The sequence below is a fragment of the Thermobia domestica genome, chromosome 5, assembly GCF_964235325.1.
Source record: "Thermobia domestica chromosome 5, izTheDome1.hap1.1, whole genome shotgun sequence".
Taxonomy (NCBI): domain Eukaryota; kingdom Metazoa; phylum Arthropoda; class Insecta; order Zygentoma; family Lepismatidae; genus Thermobia; species Thermobia domestica.
In genome coordinates, this window is record NC_137458.1 from 38,862,984 (window position 1) to 38,889,237 (window position 26,254).

The window sequence follows — 26,254 nt, forward strand, 5'->3', positions numbered from 1 at the left end:
CTGCAACGTAAGGTTCATGAAATATGGCTCCTTAAATCTCCCGAAATCGGAACTATTTTGGCCGATATCTCGGGAACGGTAAGAGTGACACGAAAAATTTTATCACTTCTTTGAGATAGTTTTTGATGCTTTATCAAATGGAGGGCTCAAAATTGGAAAATTCGCAAATAACACACACACACACACACACACACACACACACACACACACACACACACACACACACGCACGTAGAGAATTCAGTAATGAACTTTTTAAGTTGAAAATACTCTTTGAAAGATGTAAGGAAATTATACAATTTGTTATTATTTATTTACATCAACTTACAGATCATGAAATTTGTAAATTGTATAAATTTTTAAGAAAGTAGTACGAATAGTCGAGTTAACGTTTCGGGATTAGGGGACTAGCATTTGAGATAATACCGTATATTCGATTAACTGTAAATACATAATAACAAAGAACTTACTTATGAAGCTAGAATAGCGCGAAATTTATTTTCCATAAGATTGTTAATAAATGAGAATTATATTGTTGATATCTGTGTAACTCAAAATTTATTTTGTACTTTCAGCGTTCTGAATCGAAGTCCTGAGCATCTGATAAAGGAGATAATTCTTGTAGATGACTGCAGCGATGATCGTGAGTATTTTCTTATCACAATTTTGATTTCTTAATTTATAATTACAAGAAGTAGGCTATGTTCGTGTTTGTTAGAAGAAATCAAATAACAGTAGATACAGGGTTAAGTAGAAACAATCTTTACTAAGCGGTTCATATATTTTATGCAAATTAATAAACAGAAACTATTCCAGAAGAAAGAAAACTATGAATTCTATCAGAATTACAACAAATAACATACTTTTTAACGCCATAAATATTAATTTTTTGTCGGTTTTTTTTTTTTTGAAAAGTACGTATGAGAATTCACCTGAAATCAATTGATTTTGTTCATCTCGACATGGTGTATACATTGATATATGTCTTATCAAAGTTAAACAAAAAATAAAGTTTCAGAGTGGATCATAACTATGGATTACGTATGTACTTTAAACTATGTACACTCATGTCCAAAATTATTGTCACATGTCTATAAATATGTTGTTGTAGGAATATAATTTGATAACGAATTCGCCTGGTATATAATGTTAGTATGTATATAATCGGCAAATACATGTATGTGGCAAATTTCGTGTCAAAAGAGCAGGAAATAAGAACAATAAAACAAAAATAAAACTTTCTTGTCCATTTAGCAACATTTTGTTTTACTCACTCTAATTTTCGTATTTATAATTCTTTTCCTATGAAATTTACCACAAATATACATTTCCCGATTATACACATTGTAACAGTATTAAAAGTACCCTGCAAAATCATTATAAAATTATATTCTTACAAGAAGACAGTTATAGATATGCGATAATCATTTTGGACATGATTGTACTTTTAGGCTAATCAAAATCGTGGATGTTATAAAATTCCGACACATCACAAAATTTTGATTAGTCTGTAACTTTTCACCCATGGTTTCTAGTTTTGGAAAAGATACACTCATCATCATCATAGGTATTCTGCCTTTATTCGCAGGTCACTTGCCGCAGCTGAGAAGCATCCATGCTCCACGGTCCTCCGCTAACCTTTTCGTCTTCGCGTATGATCTTTCTGTTTTAATATCATTCATTAATTGTAGTCTCTTTCGCCCCCTCCCTCTCTTTCCCGCCACCATACCCTCTAGGACGTCCCTCATGATACAATCTCTTCTTAGGCAATGTCCCAACCAGTTTCTCTTCCTCTTCCTAATAATATTTAAAAGTGTTCTTTTCTCACCCACCATTTCTAACACTCTCTCATTCGTTTTCCGCTCGACCCAACTAATTCTTTCCATTCTTCTCCCCACCCGCATTTCGAAGGCTTCCAGTCGATTTTCATCACCTTTACGTAATGTCCACGTTTCCGCCCCATACAGTACAACACTCCACAGGAAGCATTTTATGAGTCTTTTTCTCAACTCTTTGTTCAAGGTCCCACAAAACAGACTTTTCTTTCTTTTAAAGGCTTCTTTCGCCATTCCTATCCTTGCTTACTAACATTGGTGAAAATCGAATTAATGTAACCAAATGTAACATACTAAAGTAGTTTGTTTATAACTGCTAGTTGTATGTGCATTACTGCTACAAATGTCTGTACTCTGTATCATTGCTAGAAGTGTCTCTACTCTGAATCATTGCAAGAAGTGTCTCTGCTCTGTATCACTGCTAGGAGTGTCTGTACTCTGTACTACTGCTAGGAGTGTCTCTGTTCTGTATCACTGCTAGAAGTGTCTGTACTTTGTATCACTGCTAGGAGTGTCTGTACTACTCTGTATCATTGCTAGGAATGTCTGTACTTTGTATCACTGCTAGGAGTGTCTGTGCTCTGCATCACTGTTAGAAGACACGATCTGATATTCAACCAGAGCATTTTTAATAAATACAGTTCATAAATATGGCTATAAACAATCTGTTCCAGCAGAATTATCAATTATTATCAGCATCAAACAATGTAACTTTTAGCTCCAGAAAAGTAATATTTTCTCGAAAAACTACCTATCAGAATTTACCCTTAAGCATACCATTTTATTTAGATTGCGGTGAATTATCAACTGATACATATCTTTGGACGATACTTGAGTAAAAATAGAAATTAAAATTTGAGTTAATCACAGTTTTCAACTATATCTCAATAACTATATACTGTTGTCTTGCTAGCGTCATAATGAAGAGTTTCATAAGTGTATACTTTAGTATCAGTTTCATCTTAATTGGTGGCGTGGTTTTTGTTTAGCGTCGTCCTTGATTTTGTCGAAAATTACGCATGAGTGTTTACACTGACACATATCATTTTGTTTAGCTCAATGAGATTTATAGATTGGAATATGTCTCATCTTTGGACAAAATAAAATTCCATTAAATGCTAAGAATATTGTAGAATTTGATACGCTTTTTAACCGATTCAGTTCACGGTACATATTACCGTAGAATTATTTTATGTCTCAGCAGTAGAAACTTCATTATTTGTTGTGCCTTAGGTGAAAACAGGAAGAAAATTTACTATTTCATTTCATAGTACACACCTTACAATCAAGGTTTCTCACCTCCAGGGCTTTAGTGCAAACTTCGAAATTTACCATTCTTCCCCAATTTACCCTTCTATACCCAAATATACGATTTTGATCCCCAAATATGTCTTTCTTCCCTCTCCCCCCAAATTAACCATTCGCCAGTTTGACGGTTCCATTTTGAATGAAAAACTGTTTCCCTATAAATAATTTCATGTCGCAAACTGTGCCCTAAAACCAGCCTGTGGCCACCACTGCTCAAATTTTATTTCATAAAAGCTCCCTTAACATTTAATTTCGTAGTATTTACCTTAGCATTCCATTTCATAGTAGTTTCTAAGTTCTAGAATGCAGTTGACTCCAAGTTTAAGTGAGTGAGTACTGTCCCGTAATGTTCGAACGCTTATTTCTGGCATTTAAGAGTTTCTTCCTGGATCCCAGACTACATAAATTTATGTCCAAAAATATTTTTGTGACGTTTCCTTGTAGAAATTACGAATCAGCGAAACCGTTTGTGGAAAAAACGAAAATCAACTAAAAGAAAACCGAGAAATCGACGTTTCGTTTTCATCAAAACAGGTTTTTGATACAAACCGAAACTGGTTTTGATACATTATCGACTCGGCTTTAAACCGGAACCTGTTTTTGATACAAAATCAAACCGGTTTCAGTAGAAAACAGAACCTGTTTTTTTTTAAAAAAAAAAAAAAAAGAAAAGAAAAACGATTTTTTAAAAACTGTTCAAAAACTGGCTTCTGTGCCTATCACTCGTATAAATCCTTTCATCACTTCGCTTTCCTCTCATTTCCTGTACAGCAGTCGTTTCCAACTGGCCGATATTTGAATTAAAGAAGCGTGCTTTTACAATACGAGAAAAGCAGAGAGAAACACTAGAGCAATGGAGGAAGGGATAAGATAGGATATTACAATAAGCAACTATTGGCAGTTATGTGCGTATTCATGAACCTATGAATAGTCTGTCTGCAAAACCAGCGACTACGCTATCAATATTCTTGTTTGGTATAACCACTGTCAGCTATTAACACGAGCCACATTCCCTCTTCGTCAGCTTTACTGAAAAAAGGAGTTCTAAACTTTGATCCACAGAGCATTCGGTTGCATATGACTGGTCTACAGGACATAATCATGGATTTGCTGTACGTTGAATTAAGGCAGTTGTGACAAATAAGGCCCAGATGGAAATAAGGCCCAGTGCAAAATTTCCTATGTTAGAAGCACTGTAGACAAAATCTGCCAATGTCGCAAGTAGCAATTACTCACACAATGCCTGCTTGCGAGAACTCGTCTGCCTGTCCCTGGTTAAACGGAACGCTGGCAGTATTGAATCATCGGGAAGTCAGTTTCCATGTGTTGATATAATTTACGGAGGCAAGATAAATTCATCTTTTGTGTGTAGAGTAAAGCCACCGCGAAATATCTTGCATATTTGTGATGATCATAGTGTTTAGTATTTGGGATAGTTGTTACTTCGTTTTAGTCCGAAACATGTTTGTAAATAATGATTTATAAAATGACGAGTACGTGGTCTGTAAATAAGACCCATCAAAAATCTACTGGCCCTCATTACCCTACAGTACATGTATACGTTTTTCAATACTTAGAAACTGGCGTCTTGAATGTGTGTTAGTTTGTTATTCTTTCTTGGCCAATGCCAGCCTCTGTAGTAGGGCGGTCTATCATTTTCGAGCCTAGTTGCTGACTATGGGGGTTCGCAGGTTCGAATTCTACATTGATGTCTTTCATAATGTAAATCTCTAATTATAATGCATACGAATGGCTCATACCATTGTATTTGAGTATATTCTAAGCACATTTTCGTGCGGTTCTGAGCGTTCGAGGTATCGTGATATCGTTCATTTATGCGCCAAAGAATGGATCGGTGACATGCTAAGCTGTAAACGTTGCGGTGTATGGGTATATGAAGTATAAACATTGTTGAAAGTTAGTATGAAATCTGTTTTCAATGGTGACTTGTTTATTATATGTCCAAGCTTCAGTTAAAATTCAGTTAATTCCCACGACTTAACTAACGACTGCATAATACATGGAAGATTACCTACATCCTTGTTATTTCATATCCACATTATTACTAAATGTCCTTCTATTATTAGTATTTAAAGTGCTGTAAAATTATTAGGTGTTAATTAAGTTCCAGTGGTCTCTTAGGTCGTAAAATTTTACTTTTCAAATAGTGGGCCTTATTTACCTACCATGCGGGTAATAAGGCAATTTTGTATGTTTCTCTTTCAATATGTTTTTCGTATAGTTAGCTCAATGTTTAAGTTAAAGTAAATATACCATAAGATAAATAAAACATTGACAAATAAAATGCATATCAAGTTAAGTCTATTACATTACTAGCAGCGTTCACCCCGCTTCGCTGCGGTCACCCTGGAACGCAATAAACTTTGTTACTTAGATAATTTTTACTTTTTCGCTTTCAAGTGATATGATAAAAACCATAGAAGAATGTTAACATTATATCGCCTGTCATTTATGTTAACCCGCCGAGTGACACGGTCATGTGGGTTGCATATAAATACGGTTAGATTTAGCTATGATGAGCTAACAAAGGATTTGTACGTTATGGACACTTGAATGGTCAATTATCTCAAGACACTGGTAATTAAAAATTAAAGTGATATGATAAAAACCATCTAGGGTCCAAATCCTAATAACCCCCCAAAAATAAAAGAAATTGGTTCAGCCGTATTAGCGTGATGAGGTAACAAAGGATTTGTGCGTTCTCTTTTATATATATAGATAAGTATTTACGTAATGAAGCAGTTTTTCTTAGGTGAACCTTATTTGCCGCAAGTACCTTATATATGTTTACCCATCGCCCTAGCACCGCGCTGTTTCTGTGAGATCACTGAAGTCTAGTAGTGCGGAAGCACAGTGACTCAGTGGTAAAGCAGTCACCTTTCGTGCTAGAATTCCCTGGTTCGATCTCAGGCCATATAAATTTAGTAATAGATAGCATCGTGTTCGTTTTTTTTCGGGATAAACCTATTTCCTCCCACATTCTCACTATACCAATTCATTTATAGTAAAACCACTTTCGTTAATCATCTGCTTCCTTTCGTCTAAAAAAGCACAGCCGTGCGACATTAAACTAGAAAGAACATCCGGTCATAGCATTAGTAAAATGCGTCCACGCTTGGGTACATTTCTAATTGCATTTTCTGTACTATTTTGGGGATAGTGAATCCAATGGAAGTATTTTAAAACATATCCATTCATGGCGCCACGAGAACAATAACCTCAAAGTTGGAGTCTTTGAAACGCCGCTATGTCAATATTAAAAGTGACCACGCTTGGATACGACTCTAATTGTACTTTCTGTACTCTTTTGAGGGTGTTAAATCCAATGAAATTAGTTTTAAACGTATCCGTTCATGAGGTCACGCGAAATGTAGTACTACTTCAAAGAGACTAATTTTGAGGTCGTTTTTTTTTTTTTTCGTGACGCCATTGGACAGTGAATTTAGCGTCCTCAAATTAATATTAAAAGTGTAGCTAATTAGAAATTGTATCCGAACATGGGCACTTTTTTTTCTTTAATACTAGTGGGCCATGATCGGGTGTGGTGTTCTTTCATTTCGTCAACATTACTTCATTTCTGAACATCAGCGCAAATCTGTCTCCAACATTGGGGGGGGGGGGGGTTAAGACCATTTCCATATACAGTAAAACCTGCCTTCAACGGAACCTTTATTAAGCGGAAAACTGTCTTAAACGGAAATATTTCACGTCCAATGAATTTGGAAATAAAAAACGTGTAAAAGTCCCCTCATTAAGCGGAAACTATGTTATGCGGACAACGGAAAGCAAAATAAACCTTTCACGGAAAATTCTAAGTTCCGGACTACAGCATTTAGAAAATTTTTAGGCATCCTGTGAAAGGGCAAACATATACATTACAATATCTGAGAGAAATTCTTCGTTCCTTTGTTAAATCTTTCTGGACAGTGTTGACCTTCCCTAACCACTAATCATATTCACCCGCCACAATTTTCGGCTAGTCCTACGTAGCATGTTAGCTGTCAGTCTTTGTAGGCGTAGTTGTGTTCGGCTTGTGTAACGACTACCGACAACCGACAAAAATTAGAAAACTGACAAAATAAGGTTCTGGAAAAAAAAAAAAAAGGAATTGAACAGGAATCATAATCACTATTATGTGTCGTGAAGACAAGCAGTGAAGGGTTCAGAGGACTTTCAGAATACAAGAGAAAATTTTTGTGTCCTGGAGTATACCGCGCGACGTTTTGAATGAAATGCATCCGCAGAACACATGAGACAGTTTTAAAGAATTTTGTGGTGAATCGTGTGATGTGAAATATTTTTGATGAATGAGTTGCTAAACTACCTTCCATAATCAAAGAACATTAAATTGAATTGTATTTTTTTCTTTAAGAAAATGTCTATCTCCATTAAGCGGAAACCTGACTTTAACGGAAATTTTTGCCAGTCCCGCTCGATTCCGCTAAAGACAGGTTTCACTGTATATATATATATATATATGTTAAGCAATGTTCAAAATATTTATGAAGTTGAAAAACAATGCTGTGGACGATCAGGGGAGCAGAGTTGTCTTTAGCATTGGGAGGCAGGCAGATTTGAGTCTTATTCTGGGGGAGCGAGACGAGACTCATATTACGGTAGATGAATATGATTTCTGAGGTGAACCTGTTTTATATTATACAGAAAGGGACATCAATTCCATCTTACTTTCTTTTGTGGCAATCGGACACAAATCATTACACCCCCCCCCCCCAAAAAAAGATACATTTCAAATGGGATTATTGGGGGACAATTTTCCAGTTACAAGATTGGAGGGGACATGTCTCTCTTATCCCCTCAGGATTTGCGCCAGTATTCTTAAAATAAAGCGAGAAAATTTAGTGCAGTGGCACACACTTTTTATTTATTTATTTTTCTTAGAATAATTTAGGAAGAAGAGAATTTTCCGTGCAGTAATAATTGTAATAAAAGAATCCATTAGCGTAAAAAGTTTGAACTAATTACTATTTGTACAATTAGAAATCCTTCTTCGTCCTTTCAAAAGCTTTTCCGTCTTTTCATAGAATCAACAAATCACAATTGAATAACGAAGACTGAACTATCTCTTATAAACTTCATGGACAACGCTTCTGTAGAAATTTCTAAGAAAGGAAACGCGACTTTTGGATCAATACATTGAAATATTGCACAATCTTAATTTGTAGCATTCGGGATGACTTCTTCTATCTGGTTTTTTCCATTGTTTGGGATGCGTTGATTGTAGGTATACGAACAAAGGATTGTGTGAAAAGAAGTTCCTTTCCCTTTTATTGTTTGTGAACTGTAAATAACGGTAGCCATATACGTGGAATATTCTCAGCGTAAATCTCTGATACGCTACGTGATATGGAGGTGCTCCAGCATTTATATAGCAGCAGCAGCATTGGAAAGGCTCTTTGGTCTCCATCGGAAAGTCATCAATTGTGCAACACAGCGGGGCCTCCTTCAATAATGTCGCTCCACTAATAAAGGAAGGACAGTCTCCCTTCCTTCACTAATGCCCCTGAGAAACTGCATTAAATGGATCATACATTTAAAGAAGGAATAATGTACACTGTCATTATTTTACCACGCTTTAAAATATTTAACAAGTTCAAGGGAAACTTTTAAAATGTTGCCACTTAACATTGTTATATGAGCCTTACAGAATATTCGTATTTACGGGATATTATTAACGGCGTTGAATACTGGCCATCTTTTGTTTTGTAGCTCATTGATATCTATTTGGAATTATTTTTCTGTTTTCCGTAAATTGAACTGGCCTTTTAATTACTTCCTCCCAAGTTAAATTTTATTAGAATCGCTCAAGTGGGCCTTATAATATTGTAATGGAGCTCATTCGTGGCTAAGTGGTTAGCGTACACGCCTTTGGCATAGATGACCCGAGTTCGGTTCCCGACGGGAAGGTCATGTAGTTCGGATACCACGTTAAGCTGTATGTTCACGTGTCATATAGCCTCGCTACTGAATGGGATTCTAAATTCCAATCCAATCCAATTCAATCCAATATGATTGTAATGACACAAGGGATCCTAATAAGATTGTAATATTAATACGTATGTACATTATTCCACGTGAGAAAAATCTTGAACGAAAGCAAATTTTTTTGTGTTCCCGCGTAGCGTAGTCGCTAACGCTCTCACCTTTGGTGCGAGCGATGCCGGGTTCAATTCCCTATGGGAACGTTCGGTCGAAAAGGTGTAACAGCTTTTTCAGGCCAGCCATCCTGAATGAGGTTTTTCCTTGGTTTTTCTCATTCACACCAGGCAAATGCCGGGATGGTTCCTAAGACAATAGTTTCAGGCCGCTTCCGTCTTTTCTTCCTCTCTAATCCCTGGAGCAGTGTGATCACTAACGGACGTCATTCTTCGTATGTGTGGCAGGCTAACATGACCATAGGTGCCGAAAAGCCAAAAGGGCCGCGGTGGCTCAGTTGTAGAGCGTTCACCTCTGGTGCTTGGGGTCCCGGGTTCGATCCCAGCCCCCGCCAAGTGAACTTTGTGGTGGACAAACACCGTGTGCGTGGGTTTTCTCGGGGTTCTCCCATTTCCTCCCACTTTCTTCATTCCACCATTTCATTCATCACTCATCATCACCGTCTCCTTTAGCCTAACCGGCATAACCGTGGGACGTAAAACTCAAAGATTTCATTTTTTTTCGAAAACCCAAAAATCTTAATTCCTAATCCTAAAATAAATTTTTGAACTCTCCCTTTTTCAATAGACAACTGGAGCGATTATCTCAGCCAAACTCGTTAATGGAGTCAATCTGTTAAAATCTTCACGGGTAACGATGACTTTAACGGTAGTTGTCCATATCCCATTTCCTATTGTTGAAGCATACGTACTAGAAGTTACATATCACGCCGTAAGATGGCAGCAGACTTCCTTCAGCGGGTGACATCTGTCGGACGAAAATGAAGTTTCTGGTGTGTGATTCTTTTCATTGTCCTACCAGAGTTTATGTATAATGTTAATCCTTATTAATTTATATAAAAGAACATGTATCTCTATTTGTCACAAGATTTTTTTTTCATAAAAAGAAGTCGAGTAGAGCCATCATATTTTGTACAGAGATACATCGTCACCAGATTTAATTGCTTACGTGGCAGTTTTTTTTTTTTCGATTCGAGATGTCATTTTTTCTGGAGGTTCCAAAAGTATATTGTATCAGAATCTCTGCAAATTAGACAACCCAAATTACTCTGCTATGTTGCAGGCTGCATAATAACTAACACTTCCAGCATTAATAATCAAATTAAATTTGAATGGTAATAAAATAACTTTATATGTATTGTTAATTTATTTTAACACAACAAACGTTTAACTAAACATTCAAGAAGGGATCAATAAAATCATTTAATTAAAGTTCCAGCTCATTTTAAAGAAAACAGAAAAAAATAATTCCCCACGGTGACGTATGCAGAATTTCATCAAGGGGAATTGAAGACTCAATTTCATATCTTTTCAGGGCGCGTGATTTTTGTATATAAAGTATGTTCCAGGAATAAAACCAGCTAACTGAGTTTGCGTGTTCAGGACCTCAATACAAGAAAAAATATCCGCAACTTTGGTTGGAAACATTTAATTACAGAGATGGAGTCAATGTAAGATAATTCGTCGTAGGGTGGCTACACTGAATAAAACAATTGGCAAATTAACTTCACATTGCAGTCTACTATGGAGATGCGAAATCTGTCGATTCTTTTATTCAGTGTAGCCACCCCACGACCAATTACACCAATTAATTTAAATTACCCCAGCTCCCTAATCAGGCGTTCTAATCGAAGTCGCATTTTTTTTTTTTTAATTGAAGTCTTGAATATATATATGTGAAGTTTGTCCGTTTATTCCTGGAACATCCTGTGTACCTTAGTATGATAAATGTTTATTTTCCCATTATATCTTGCCCAAGGGAACGATTCAACTCCAAATCTTCCTTCCTTACGCCACTGATTCCCCATATGAATTAATGATGTTAAAAATGAGATGACGTAGGTACTCCAGACCATTAGTCGGGCAAATAAACATTTTAGAATAGTAGAGAGATAGTAAAATTTAAGAATTTTAAAAACATGATACGAACAGCTTAGTAAGGCCCTGAGGTCGACCCTACCCTGTTAATTTCTTATATTAATACAGTAGACTATTGCTAATCCGACTTTCAGTAGTTCGTCCTGTCAATAATCCGATCCCAACATCTGGCATCGGCCACATATTGTTGCAACAATCTTATCACCGATTGTATTTATTTATACTGTGACTGCGGGAAAATACACACAGTACAATTGTAGCTTCCGTTTATTGTTGCTTGGAAAGCAGTTGCGTGATAATTCATGCTGCCGCTGAGCATCGTCATTGCTTCAACTAAACATTCAGAACGTGTTTCATGATGATTATACTGAGTGATAATCTACGTGCAATCTCAACCATTAAGTTTCTCTATTTTTTCTGTGATAATGTATATAACGTTACATTTAATAAAGTATAACGTTTAATAAAGTATGTAACGTTTAATAAAGTATGTATTTAATAAACTATGTAACGTTACATTTAATAAAGTACTATAGTGTCTTAAATTCAATTACAGACTCAATAATCCAGTACTTTCGCTAATCCACCAATCCTCATTGCAAGAAATGGCTGGATTAGCGAGAGTCTAGTGTATTACGGCTGCAGGGAAGCAAACTGGTTCACACTGGTTTTTCATGAATCTAGTAAATTGGACCACGAGAAACATGAATTAGAAGGAATTTTGACGATTCGAATTTCGGAACTCGAAATATTCGAATTTGAAGTCACCAGGGAAGCAAACTGGTTCACACTGGTTTTTCATGAATCTAGTAAATTAGACCACGAGAAACATGAATCTGAAGGAATTTTGACGATTCGAATTTCGGAACTCGAGATATTCGAATTTGAAGTCACGAGGGAAGCAAACTGGTTCACACTGGTTTTTCATGAATCTAGTAAATTAGACCACGAGAAACATGAATCTGAAGGAATTTTGACGATTCGAATTTCGGAACTCGAGATATTCGAATTTAAAGTCACCAGGGAAGCAAACTGGTTCACACTGGTTTTTCATGAATCTAGTAAATTAGACCACGAGAAACATGAATTTGAAGGAATTTTGACGATTCGAATTTCGGAACTCGAGATATTCGAATTTGAAGTCACCAGGGAAGGAAACTGGTTCACACTGGTTTTTCATGAATCTAGTAAATTAGACCACGAGAAACATGAATTTGAAGGAATTTTGACGTTTCGAATTTCGGAACTCGAGATATTCGAATTTGAAGTCACCAGGGAAGGAAACTGGTTCACACTGGTTTATCATGAATCTAGTAAATTTGACCACGAGAAACATGAATCTGAAGGAATTTTGACGATTCGAATTTCGGAACTCGAGATATTCGAATTTGAAGTCACCAGGGTAGCAAACTGGTTCACACTGTTTGTTTCATGAATCTAGTAAATTAGACCACGAGATACATGAATTTGAAGGAATTTTGACGATTCGAATTTCGGAACTCGAGATATTCGAATTTGAAGTCACCAGGGAAGCAAACTGGTTCACACTGTTTTTTTTTTTATTTGTTTTTTCTTCTTGATTATCGTAAATTACACTACGATGAATATTGATTCCAATACTCTCTGTCGATTAGACTTTTGAAGTTGAATACTTGCAAATTTGAAATTTAATATGACATAATGGAGATGATTTTCAGCATAATATTTGAAAGAAGTTCTTTTCCTGTTTCTGATTCATAAAAGGTTTCACTGTTCGTATGCAGAGTAACTGGAAATTCGATGTATTAATTAGAGGGTGTATTCTACAACTAATTTGGAACATTTTTGCCTACATAAACCGAGGGTCGCAAGTGAATTAATTTTGAGGTTTTTTTTTTTTTTTTTTTTTTTTTTAGCATTTGGGGATTTTTTTTTTCAATTTTCGGAGCTATAACTAGAGGCTGCTAGTTGTAAACAAAGTGCCTCTTTATGTCTTTTTAAATTGACACATTTTGAGTAGTCGTCGACTGAAATTATACTGTGAACAAACAACATATCTGAAAGTACCATAACTCCTCGGGAGGCTCAAAGTTATTATTATTATTATTGCTATTGTTGTTGTTGTTGTATATCACTACCAGAGTACTGTATTATTGCTTTTGATTTAGATTTTTTTGAACAACTACAGGCATTCTAGGATTAGCAATTTGTGAGTCAATCGTGTATTTATTCTACTTTCGGGCATGTTGTTTGTTTAGGGTATGGGTATTAACTTTCGTTGAGTCAACAGTTTTTAATGCAAGACATTCAGTCACTTTGTAAACTAATGATAATTTTGCGGTTCTTGATAGGTTGCTTCACATGTTCCTACATATAGATTTGAAAATTACGAATGGCACTTGTTTAAATGCTCATACATCCTCTCTGTATTCTAAATTTATGCAGTTTAATTAGATGAATGGCATGCAGGTACAACATAGATATAATATACAGAATAACAAATTACACTATATAGGCTAGGTTTAATGTATAGTAAGTACCAGTCTCAAAATGTTTACAACTCAAGAAAATGAGGATTCAAATCTTCTCGAATCTTCAATATGTGCGTCAAGAACCCAAATTCTTAAGGGCTCATGTTTATTGTTAACATCAAGTGTATATCGGTTCCCGCACCTCAATAATTCTTCTACTTTTTCTTGAATAGTTTGACATTGATCAATTGCTGGTAATCCTGTTCTTCTACTCGGACTATAACAGTGTATTGGTCTGCAAAGTGCTCTTGCCAGAATGGCCATATGGATATTTGCTCCCCAGCCTTCTCGAGCTATACCTCCTTCATTCATATTTTCGTTAGTAACTACCTCAGAGCTATGATATATATAGTTTAGGAGATCTCCTTCGTTGTCAATAAAGAATTGGACGCGTTGAAGTTCATCTTGAGGATCTGCTCGAGGAGTGAGTATCCAGTTTCGATTTTCCCACATACATTTGACGGTGTAGAGTCGTAAAAAATAGGCGTAAAACTCATGACCAAAGAGAGCAAAGCTAATTGCGTTGAACAAACAGTTACCCAAACCATTTATATGTGGAATTGTGAAATCACTAAGTAAGAAAGCCAACTGAGGGTGTCGCTGCATATGATGTGTATCTCTTGAGGGATGATTTGGTGGAATTTGCCAGCCGCAGATCTGTTCTTGATGTTGAACAGTTTGGAAAACTTCACTAACCCAATGAAGAGTTGGGAGAAAAGCATTGAGATCTTCAGCTGCGTGATGAAAGCGTATCCATGTGAGAGCATCACGAGATCGGGTGTTCAGCTCTTCCAGAAACTGACCCAATGGCTGGGAAGATGAATGTTGATCTGGCTTGGCTAGTGTTTCAGAGAATGTCACCTCCTTACGTTGTACTTGCGTTCCTAGTGACTCTAAATGAGCTTCAGAAAGATCCATCTCAAGTAAGGAAGGGTTGTGTCGACGAGGCTCCTCGACCAAATAGACATCAAGTTCTTCTTCTACATCTTTAGGGTGTTCATATCGCACTCCACCAATGCCAGGGTAAACGTTCCGAATGTCGATCAAGAACTGTTGAAACATTCGCCGCCAATCTTTTAATGTATAGCCTTTATGATTGTATTTGAAAGGCCTGAGAATATTCTGGAAGTACACAAATTGATCGCAATACGTGGATGCGAATTCGATGAGCTCTCCTTCTTTATTTCTGTATACGCGGACACATTTGATGTGAGGTCTCATTTTCCCCCACATATTTTCGCAGTGATTTGTTGTTACTTTTACAAGGTCGGACTTATATGAATCCCCTTCCCTCGTGATTTTTACATTAAGTTTTGTAAAGCACTGTGAATGATTTACTCTTTTGTGGTTAACATGGCAATTTTTGGATATATTATTATATCCAGACCAATGATCTGTTGTCACTGTTGATCCTTCTTCAATATTATCACGGATTATTTGCTCCAGGATTTCTGCATTTCTCGTTTCTGTAATTTCCACGAAGCAGTATCCAGTGTCTTTTTCAACAGCACCAACGGCCCACAGAGAATCTCCTCTCAGTTTCCGGCCTTGATGATTTTTACGAGTATACAGATGACATTCATCCATCTCGATTTCTCCGGTGAGTTTTCGCCGCTTACCGACAGCATAATGACATATTTCTCGGAACACTTTTGTCCACTCTGAAATAACACGTGGGGTAACGTTAGTTCTTTCAAAAGCATCCATTCGTCGTGATTCGTCTCCTTGTAGCCAAATGTAAATGAGATGAAGGATCTCCGTAAATTTCAAATGGGTGTTCTCAAAAACTGTGTTGTGAAGAGGGGAGTATCGCTGTCCACATGGTGGTTTGCACTTTCGCTTGAGACGCTTACATTCTGAACAATTTCGTGATCTGCATCCTTGGTTCGAGCAGCGAAAGCCCCAACCCAATTTCAGATCTTTCTTATTTATGACCCGTAAGTGACTGTGGCACACAAAGCAGGTGAACTCCTCCCTGTACTCATCTTCTGGACGATGAACTAACTGGTATTTCTGCAGAAATTTAATTGCGAACTCTTCAGAATTGAATATGCTAAGAAAGTTGTCCTTTGTCAAGTTTACCAGTTCGGGCCATATGCCCTCGTCGTTCTTTTCTGTTGTAATCATTGGCTTTCGCCACTGCTTCATCTGTTCTTTTTTGTTTAACATAGTATGAGTTTGTTGAAAAACCAAACTGCTGCCTGAAATCAATCACCAAAAATTGGCATGCACTCTCAACAACAGGAACAGAGACAAGATTTAAACAACAGAAATTATATACTACCAGGATACTGTAAATATAACAGTTTGTTTTAAAGTAGTTCACATAAACTTCACAATTCATGCAATTTGTATTTAAATATTAATTTCCAGGAAATAACTAATTATTACAAAATAACCTGTAAGTTAGTTACAAATTACATCAAACATGAAGCTGAAACTTTATGTACCGGAAACATTATTTCTTTTCTGCCATCTATACGGCATCATATATAAAATGCTCCTATAGTTAATATTTTCCACTAGTTTCTTGAACTCCACATAACATAAGAGTAAAACAAATTATTTTCATATACAGTGAAATTTGTATTAATCAAAACTTAAATAAGGCGAAAATTTATCTATATCGGAAACCTTTTAAAGTCCCAATGGTTAATTTTATTTCTTCCCAAATTTGTGCAAAACGGAAATCTGACCCAAACGTAAGAAAATGTTGAATCCAATACATTCAGTTTCATACAAGTTTTACTGTAATAATAATAATAATAATAATAAGAAGAAGAAGAAGAAGGAGGAGGAGGAGGAGGAGGAGGAGGAGGAGGAGGAAGAGAACTTTTACTCCAATATATCCAAAGCAGATGAACATGATTACTTCTGATTGATCGTCACTCGTTTTATTCACTTGTAAATATTTCGATCTTTTTAAGTATATTATGCTTAGGTAGTGCCATTTCCTATTTTCTACGTTTCTACTTATGTTGCTTCAGCGTGCCGCTCAGTCAATAAAATATAAAGGAGTACTTTAAATATAGTAGGCTAGTAGAAAAATATATAGTAGGCTACGTGCCAAAAACTAAAAAGTAGAATATTCGATAAACAAGAGTTATTTGTTATATACACTACTATTTATCAATAAATCAAACAAACTATTACGATTCGGAAAGTCCTAATTACTACATACGAAAGGAAAAGGGAAACAAATTTTCATGTATCGGAGTCCACAGAAAGGTTCATATCAAAATTATGCAGGAAACCGTCGCAACGGCATCCATATTTCAAAATCAAGTATCTTCAGTTTCAAAAGTGTGATCGTCAAATTTATTTCGAATCAATGTTTCTCACAGTTTAATTTACGATAATTGTCAATAACCGGTGTGAATTAGCTTGCTTCGCTTGTGACTTCAAATTCGAATATTTCCAGTTGCGAAATTCGAAACGTCAAAATTCCTTCAAATTCATGTATCTCGTGGTCTAATTTACTCGAATCATGAAAAAACAGTGTGAACCAGTTTACTTCCCTCGTGACTTCAAATTCGAATATCTCGAGTTCCGAAATTCGAATCGTCAAAATTCCTTCAAATTCACGTTTCTCGTGGTCTAATTTACTAGATTCATGAAAAAACAGTGTGAACCAGTTTGCTTCCCTGGTGACTTCAAAATCGAATATCTCGAGTTCCGAAATTCGAAACGTCAAAATTCCTTCAAATTCACGTTTCTCGTGGTCTAATTTACTAGATTCATGAAAAACCAGTGTGAACCAGTTTGCTTCCCTGGTGACTTCAAATTCGAATATCTCGAGTTCCGAAATTCGAATCGTCAAAATTCCTTCAGATTCATGTTTCTCGTGGTCCAGTTTACTAGATTCATGAAAAACCAGTGTGAACCAGTTTGCTTCCCTCGTGACTTCAAATTCGAATATCTCGAGTTCCGAAATTCGAATCGTCAAAATTCCTTCTAATTCATGTTTCTCGTGGTCTAATTTACTAGATTCATGAAAAAACAGTGTGAACCAGTTTGCTTCCCTGCAGCCGTGTATTACATTATTTTAAATCAGTATATTCTTAATTATATATATATATATACATATATAGCCACTACTGTTGCAGTCATTTCTCTGGGCTTCATTACTTCCCTCCAGAAGCCAGCGGGATATGTTGTTCAAAGTAGGAATGGCAATTTTCTCAAAAATATGTTTCTTGATTTTTTCACAGTTTCGAAGAATTACCCGCATTTTGTTTTCGAAAAAACGTTTTTTGGCATGGTATGGAGTTTAAAATGCTATTTTGCCTCCTTTCTGTAAACAATCTTTTATTGGCACTGAACTACGCAGTCACAGCAAGAATAAAACCATGGATCTAGTTAAGGCAAGTAGCTGGAGGCATTCTCAAATAGTCATTACGAATAAAACACGCCGTATCAGCGCAATATATGATACTATTCAGTTGCAGTCCAGGAGTAGAACTTGTCTCTTTCTGATTGATATTCTGTTTCTTTTTGTTTGTGGTTTCAAACAGATAGGTTAGGAAGGGAAACGCTGCTCTTTCACGACTTCAGAGATTCTGTTCATTTTTGGTTTCCTGAACATTTGTGTGTGTTTAAAGCCTTGTCCCTCAGTTGCTCAATGAGTTATCAAATTCAAAACAATTTAGTTTCATTCTTTAAAAGCCTTTCAACTTTCCGTGAAGAATTTACACTTCTTTTTTCGAAAGATTTATATTTTTAGCTTGATTTTTTTTTTTTTTTTTTTTGCTTTTCGAAAATATTTCGTTTTCCGAAAATTTTATTTGTCGATATGATATTTTTTGAAATAACGTGGCCATCAAGAAGACAAAAATGAAATGAAATCTTTAAGTTTTACGTCCTACGGTTATGTCAGTTATCAAGAAAACAAAGGGATATTAGGATGACAGTAGAAAATAAGAATGGAAAGATAGTCAGCGAGAGGAGTGAAGTCTTAAGGGTCTTCACTACAGCGAAATTAAACTACCGCTAAATTTAGAGTTTTTCTGTAATATCTTCAAAAAAATAAAAATATTCGAAAAGCAGAAACGTAGTGAACTACACAATACGATTTTGCATGTTATACCGTTATCACCCTCCCCGATAAACACCACCTTTCCGAAGACACTTATGTGTCGGGTGGGGAGGATTGCGTGCTACAGTGAAATTTAGAGCTGTGTCGGTGGTAGTTCACTACCAGAAGGGCCACCCCTACCGAATTGGTCTAAATAGAGTAGCCAGACGAAGAGTGTTCTGGGAGAAGGCAGCAGTTCCCCAGTAGCCAAGTTGGCGGAAATAATAGTGATTGGTACGGCAATTTGGATATTAGTCCCAGGCGTGGTCAGAGTGACTTTAACGGCTGGGATACTGCGGGGTGGAAGGCAACGGGAAACCACCACTCTATTTTCCCTAGTTTGCTGGCAGCAAAAAAGAGAACATATGAACAATGGTCTTTCGCAGGTCAAAATGTAGTTCCGGAGGTAAAATATCCCCCCATTCGGATCTCCGGGAGGGGGATGGCTTGGGAAGGACTATTGGACGAGAAAGTAATAATGGGGGGAAGACAAACAGAGAAAGAAAGACAAAGAAGAGCAAAAGGTTTAGGATAGGGACATGGAACGTGCGTACTATGTTACAGGGAGGAAAATTAGAAAATCTTAAAGAAGAAATGAAACAAAATAATTTAGATTTGGTAGGCGTTTGTGAAGTTAGATGGGAAGGTAATAGGGTATTGAACAGCGAAGAATATAGAATGTTTTACTCAGGTAATGAAAAGGGCGGTCATAATGGCGTAGGAATAATTCTTGGAAAGCGCTTAAAGGAGAAGGTAGTGAAAGTAGAATTTATTGATGATAGAGTTATGATGTTAAGACTTAAAGGGAAAACGAAGGATCTAGTGGTGAAGGATCTAGTGGTGATACAGACATATGCACCGACGACTTCGCATGCAAATGAAGAAGTAGAGGAAAATTATGAGAAAATAGAAGAAATTATAGATAGGGAGAAGAAGGGTGCATGTATAATTCTAATGGGAGATTTCAATGCAGTTGTGGGAGAAAAACTGGAAGATGGTATCGTAGGCAAATATGGTTTAGGCGAAAGAAATGAAAGGGGAGAGGGACTGGTGAATTTCTGTAGACAGAATTCACTAGTAATTGGGAACACTTGGTTCAATCAGCACAAGAGAAGAAGATATACATGGAAATCACCAATAGACGGCGGAAGATATCAGATAGACTATGTTATGATTCAGGACAGGTATCGGAATAGCTTAAAGAACGCGAAGACCCTTCCCGGGGCTGATATTTTCTCTGATCATAATCTTGTGCTGGCCGAAGTAGATATTCAACTGAAAAATGTAGGCAGAAGAAAAGAAGGTAACAAAGTGTTGAATACTGAAAAGTTGAAAAACGAGGAAATAAGAAATCTTTTCGCTGAAAAATTCGAAGAAAAATGTTCAAACGAGGAAAGGATAGGCGCAGGTAGTAACGCACGGTGGGAACATATTAAACGTTGCTTACAGCAGGCTGCAGAAGAAACAGTAGGTTACCGCGAACACAAAACTGCTAAGAAACCATGGGTTACAGAGCAGATGTTGCAGAAAATGAGGGAGAGGAAGATGTGGAAACAGGTTGATACAGAAGAGGGCAGAAAGATGTACAGAAAGTTAAATAATGAATTACGAAGAGAAACAGACAGAGCTAGGGAAGAGTTTTACAAAAGAAAATGCGAGGACATAGAAGAATTAGAAAGAGTTGGGAAATATGAGGAAATGTACAAGGAGGTGAAATCTATGGAATTTCGGAGGAAACAAGGGAGTATTATGATGGCAGTATAAAATAAGAATGGGAAGGTAGTCAGCGAGAGAAATGAGGTCATAGGAAGGTGGAAAGAATACGTTGAAGACTTATATGGGAGTAGGGATAGACCGTGTAGCCTAAATATTGAAGTGGAAAAGGAAGTAGGCGAGGATGATAAAGGATTTAGTATTCTTCGGGATGAGTTTGAAAAGGCTATATCCGAGATTAGGAATGGAAAGGCAACAGGAATAGATAACATATCAATCGAATTCATCAAAAATATAGGAGACAAGGGAAAGAAAGAATTGTGGCGACTATGCAATGAAATATATGAAACAGGAGAATGGCCAAGAGACTTTCTGAAAACGATCATGATACCGATGGCTAAGAAATCGAACCTAAAGAGATGTGCGGATTATAGAACTATTAGTCTCATATCTCATGCAGCTAAAATTCTGCTCCGAATACTGAACAGAAGGTTATATGAAAGAACAAATAAAGATGTTGAGGAAGAGCAGTTCGGGTTCAGAAGAGGTAAGGGCACAAGAGATGCTATTGGATTATTAAGGGTGATCGGTGAAAGATTTATAGAAAAAGTGAAAGAGATGTATGTTGTATTTATTGATCTAGAAGAGGCTTTTGACCGCGTGAATTGGGAATTGTTGTTGGGAGTTCTAACAAAGATAGGGTTGGAATGGAAAGATAGAAGACTCATAAGAAACTTATACATGAACCAACAAGTAAGTGTTAGGATAGGGGAAGAACTGACGGAAGAGAGTGCAATTGGAAGGGGAGTTCGACAAGGATGCTGCCTCTCGCCAACACTATTTAATATCTATCTAGAAGAGATAGTGAAAAAGAGCCTACATGATGATGATGGCATTTCGGTAGGAGGTAGAATGATTAGATGCATAAGATTTGCAGACGATATGGCGCTTGTTGCAGAATCTGAAAAGAAAATCAATAAAATGTTAGAAAAAAATGAGAAAGGGCTTTGAAGAATATGGGATGAAAATAAATGTTAGAAAGACAAAAGCCATGGTGATTGGAACGAAGGGATCTGTGTCAAATATAAAAGTAGGAGGGGAGAAAATAGAACAAGTGAATAGTTTTCGATACCTGGGTAGTATTCTTAGTAATGACATGAAATGCGAAAGTGATATAAAAGCAAGGATAGGAATGGCGAAAGAAGCCTTTAAAAGAAAGAAAGGTCTGTTTTGTGGGACCTTGAACAAAGAGTTGAGAAAAAGACTCATAAAATGCTTCCTGTGGAGTGTTGTACTGTATGGGGCGGAAACGTGGACATTACGTAAAGGTGATGAAAATCGACTTGAAGCCTTCGAAATGTGGGTGTGGAGAAGAATGGAAAGAATTAGTTGGGTCGAGCGGAAAACGAATGAGAGAGTGTTAGAAATGGTGGGTGAGAAAAGAACACTTTTAGATATTATTAGGAAGAGGAAGAGAAACTGGTTGGGACATTGCCTAAGAAGAGATTGTATCATGAGGGACGTCCTAGAGGGTATAGTGGCGGGAAAGAGAGGGAGGGGGCGAAGGAGACTACAATTAATGGATGATATTAAAACAGAAAGATCATACGCGAAGACGAAAAGGTTAGCGGAGGACCGTGGAGCATGGAAGCTTCTCAGCTGCGGCAAGTGACCTGCCAATAAAGGCAGAATACCTATGATGATGACCGTTATCACAACTCATCTATCTGCTTTCGATTTGAAACGTAGATAGATTTAGCATTTTTTTACGAGTTCTGTAAATAACGGCATACCAAAACCAGATAGGTGAATTGTGGTAAAGGTATCACATTCAAAATCGTATTGTCTAGTTCACTATGTTTTGCTTTCCGAATATTTTTATTTGTTTTGAAGATATTATAAAAAATCTCTAAAATTAGCGGTAGTTTAATTTCGCTATAGTGAAGACCCTTAAGAAGATGGAAAGAATATGTTGAGGGTTTCTATGAGAATAGAGATAGACCGCGTGGCCTAGATATTGAAATAGAAAATGAAATACGAGAGAGTGATAAATGGTTTACGAGTAGTATTCTTTGGGATGAGTTTGAAAAAGCTATGTCCGAGATTAGGAAAGGGAAGGCAACCGCATAGATAATATACCAGTCGAATTCATTACGAATATGGGAGACAAAGAGCAAGAAAGAATTGGCCCGACTCTGCAATGAAATATAACAAACAGGAGAATGTCCAAAGATTTTCTGAATCGATCATTATACGATTAACTATGAAATCGAACCTAGACAGATATGAAGACTACAACTATTAGTATCATATCGTATGCAGCAAAAAGATATGTTTTGAATACTGAATAGAAGGTTGTTTGGAACAACAAATTAAGAAGGTGAGGAGGAACAGTTCGGGCTTAGGAGAAGCAAGGGTACAAAAGATGCAATTGGCTTATTAAGGGTAATCGGTGAAAGGTTTATAGAAGAAGAAAAAGAAAAAGAAGTGTATGTTGTATTTAGTGATCTGGAAAAAGCTTCTGAGCGTGTGAACTGGGAATTCTAGAGAAGGTTGGTTACAATGGAAAGATCGAAGACTCTTAAGAAACTTGTATAAGAACCAACAAATAAGTGTTAAAATATGGAAAGAAATGAGAGAGGAGAGTGCAATTGGAAGGGGAAATCGACAGGAATGTTGTCTCTCGCCAATATTATTTAATATCTACCTAGAAGAGATAGTGAAAAACAGCCTACATAGTGAAGACATTTTGGTAGGATGTAGAATGATTAAATATATACAGTTTGCAGATGATATGGCGCTTGTTGCGGAATCTCAAAAGAAAATAAGATGTTCGTTAAATATTAGTGATTATTCAAAGTGAAATAAAGCAAAGATTAAAAGGAAGATTAATTAAAAAGATACTGGTTAATGGACAACATCAGAACAGAAAAACCGTACGTGAAGACAAAGAGAATAACTGAAGACCATGGAGCATAGAAGCTTCTCAGCTCTGACAACTGATCTGCCAATAATAATAGAATATTTGCAATGATGATATTATTTAATGATCTTAAGAGGGAAACATTTTTTATTTGCCCGAGGTGACAAAAATAGTGTTGTGAATTAAAAAAAAAAACGTTCGTATTTTTTCAGAAATGTACGTTTTTTTTAAAAAAAAAAACATTGCCTCTCGTTTTTTTCTAAATTTCTTTTTTTTTCAAATAGTCATTTGTAATGCATCTTACGTCTATTTAAGTATGAAATATTTTTATGTAGTTGTAATCATCGTAAAATGCAACATAAATTAAACGCTAGATACTGATACGCTACAAATATTTTACAATTTACATGAATACTATACCTATTAACAACTCGGGTTTCAGCAGTTTTCATCAATATCAACTAAGAAATAAAAGTAGAAATGAAATTTTGTTTTTTTCGTGAAAGCAATCCTTTAATATGTACGAAAATAATGTCACGAACAGTATAAAATTCAAATAACTTGTCTAAAGGTAAAAACTAATACTAATTTGCCTAATAGTACTTTTCTAAATATCATATATAAATAATTTGTCGACTAGATATATATGATATGCAGAGCAGGCTCTACCATATCTGTAACACGTGCATTTGCATGGAGCGGTAAGTTTGGAGGGTCCGGCAAAATCTGTTACAAGTAGAAACCGAATGTTTAGGCATTAAAAACTTGGAAAATAGGCAGGCAAATAGGCACTTAAAATTTAAAAAATAAGCAGTAAAATAGGCACTAAAACGTAACTCGAAATAATGCAGATAAATACTCAATACAATTTAAAAAATAGATTCGTCATAAATAGTGTTCAAAGAATATAACAACATACCCGTTTGTTAATGTCTTCTTTCATTCTATATGTAAAAAACGAAGCTTGATATGTATTTCATAGAGAGAAAGAAAGAAAGATAGATAGATAGATAGATAGATAGAGAGAGAGAGAGAGAGAGAGAGATTGTAATGTACCACGTGCTTGTGTTATTTACAGTATATAAATTATATACGTATATTTCCCAATTAAATCTTATTTCAAAGAAAATGCATAGAATACGCAACATTAGGCACTAAAGCAATTATTTAGGCAATGAGGTACAAAATAGGTCAAATAAAGTTGGCTTAAATCGAAACTATACCCGTAATCCCCGATATAAACTTTAAAACGTTATTTTTGATAATATCTTTAGCATTAAAGAATAGGCATTTTGCCTAACATCCGATCTCTAATTATATTATTTAAATTAAATATTTCTTGTTGGAAACAGACTTCATGATGATGGTAGTTACATTTACTAAGCTGGCCTATTTGAATACTACATTCATAAATTATGTTTAGGTTGCATTAGTTTAAGGTCACATGGACAATGCAAAAGCAAATGGTCGAATCAATCCAAGCAGAAATTGCTTGATTGTTTTAAAATGCAAGAATTCAATTCTCGAATAGTAGCGAATATCTGTTCCATTTAGTAAGTTATCACAGTTTTTATATGACAACTAGTCTTGTTTTTGTTAGAGACAAGTTCTTTATCATTGAAGATAGAAACAAGTTTTTTTTTTTAAAAAAAATGTTAACAGATGTAGAAGAAAAATCAAGAAATAAAGATAAAAGAACTAAAGAACTAGTTGCACTGGAATTGCAAAGCGATACATTGAGATTGAAGCTCGATATTGAATTCTATAAAAAGGATTACCATCTTTCTTCTGCAGGTGTGTTTGCTTTATCTTTCACTATCATAATAGATTAATATAAAAAAAAACAGACACAACTGGATTGCATTTTTAGTAAGTATTTAAGCCTTTCTGAGTGGGACTGCACTTACCCTCCCCTTCGTTGCTCATGCTGGAATAGCATACTTAAAATCATGACTTTTTAATATTAGGGTTTTGAAACTTTGTAGTATCTACAGTATTACAATTAACTTGCAATTATAAATATTATATCAAATGAAAGAGCAACTCAAACAGTTTTGTACGCACGCATGCAATGCATTGTTTCTTCTGTTTGCCGTTAGAAAGAGCAAGTAGCAAAGATGGAGACTAGAGAGCAGAAAGCTTTTTGTGTTTTAATAAAGACTGAATCTGTACAGTGCAACCGTCTGTGTGAAGAATATTAAGGAGACGCTTGCAACTACGTCCTTATCGTTTGCAGTTGCTACAAGGTCTAAAGCCTACAGACTACGGTTTACGTGCCAATTTCGCAAGTGAAATATTGCTGCATAACAATGAAGATTTTCTGGATCGTGTCGTCTTCAGTGATAATCGACATTTCACCTAAAAGCTAATGTGAACACTCATAATGTTTGCATCTGGCCGTCAGCAAATCCTCAGGAGGTGGTACAGTTGAAACGAGGCTCCCCTAAATTGAATATGTTTTGTGCCATATGGCGGAAAGTTTATGGGCCTTTCTCGCCTGTCGACTAGATGTGTACCGTGTGACGAATGAATCTCACATCGAACACTTGTAACAAAGACTGTTTGAGGTGATCTTTTACTTGATGCATTGTTTATAATTGTACGTAAAATGTAATAAGTACTACGAAGACTTAAAACCCCGATATTCATTTTGAAACACCCTGCATTTCTCACTACCAGTGTTGGAATTAAGATGTAAAAGGGAGAGAAAATTTTCCTTATACAGTTACTGTTTACAACAACGATATTATTATTAGTCGAGACTATAACTACAAGAACAACACTGGTTAGTAGTAAAAAATATGCAATCAAATGTACACT

At 36.1% G+C, this 26,254-nt stretch overlaps 1 protein-coding gene across 1 annotated transcript in view; it reads left to right on the top strand.

Moving 5' to 3' along the window:
- Positions 1–26,254, top strand: part of Pgant2 (polypeptide N-acetylgalactosaminyltransferase 2) — a 547,092-nt gene that overhangs the window by 486,399 nt on the left and 34,439 nt on the right. Inside the window, exon 4 of the mRNA XM_081758540.1 lies at positions 575–642. Within this exon, the coding sequence (XP_081614666.1) occupies positions 575–642 (68 nt within the window). The remainder of the gene's footprint in view (positions 1–574; positions 643–26,254) is intronic.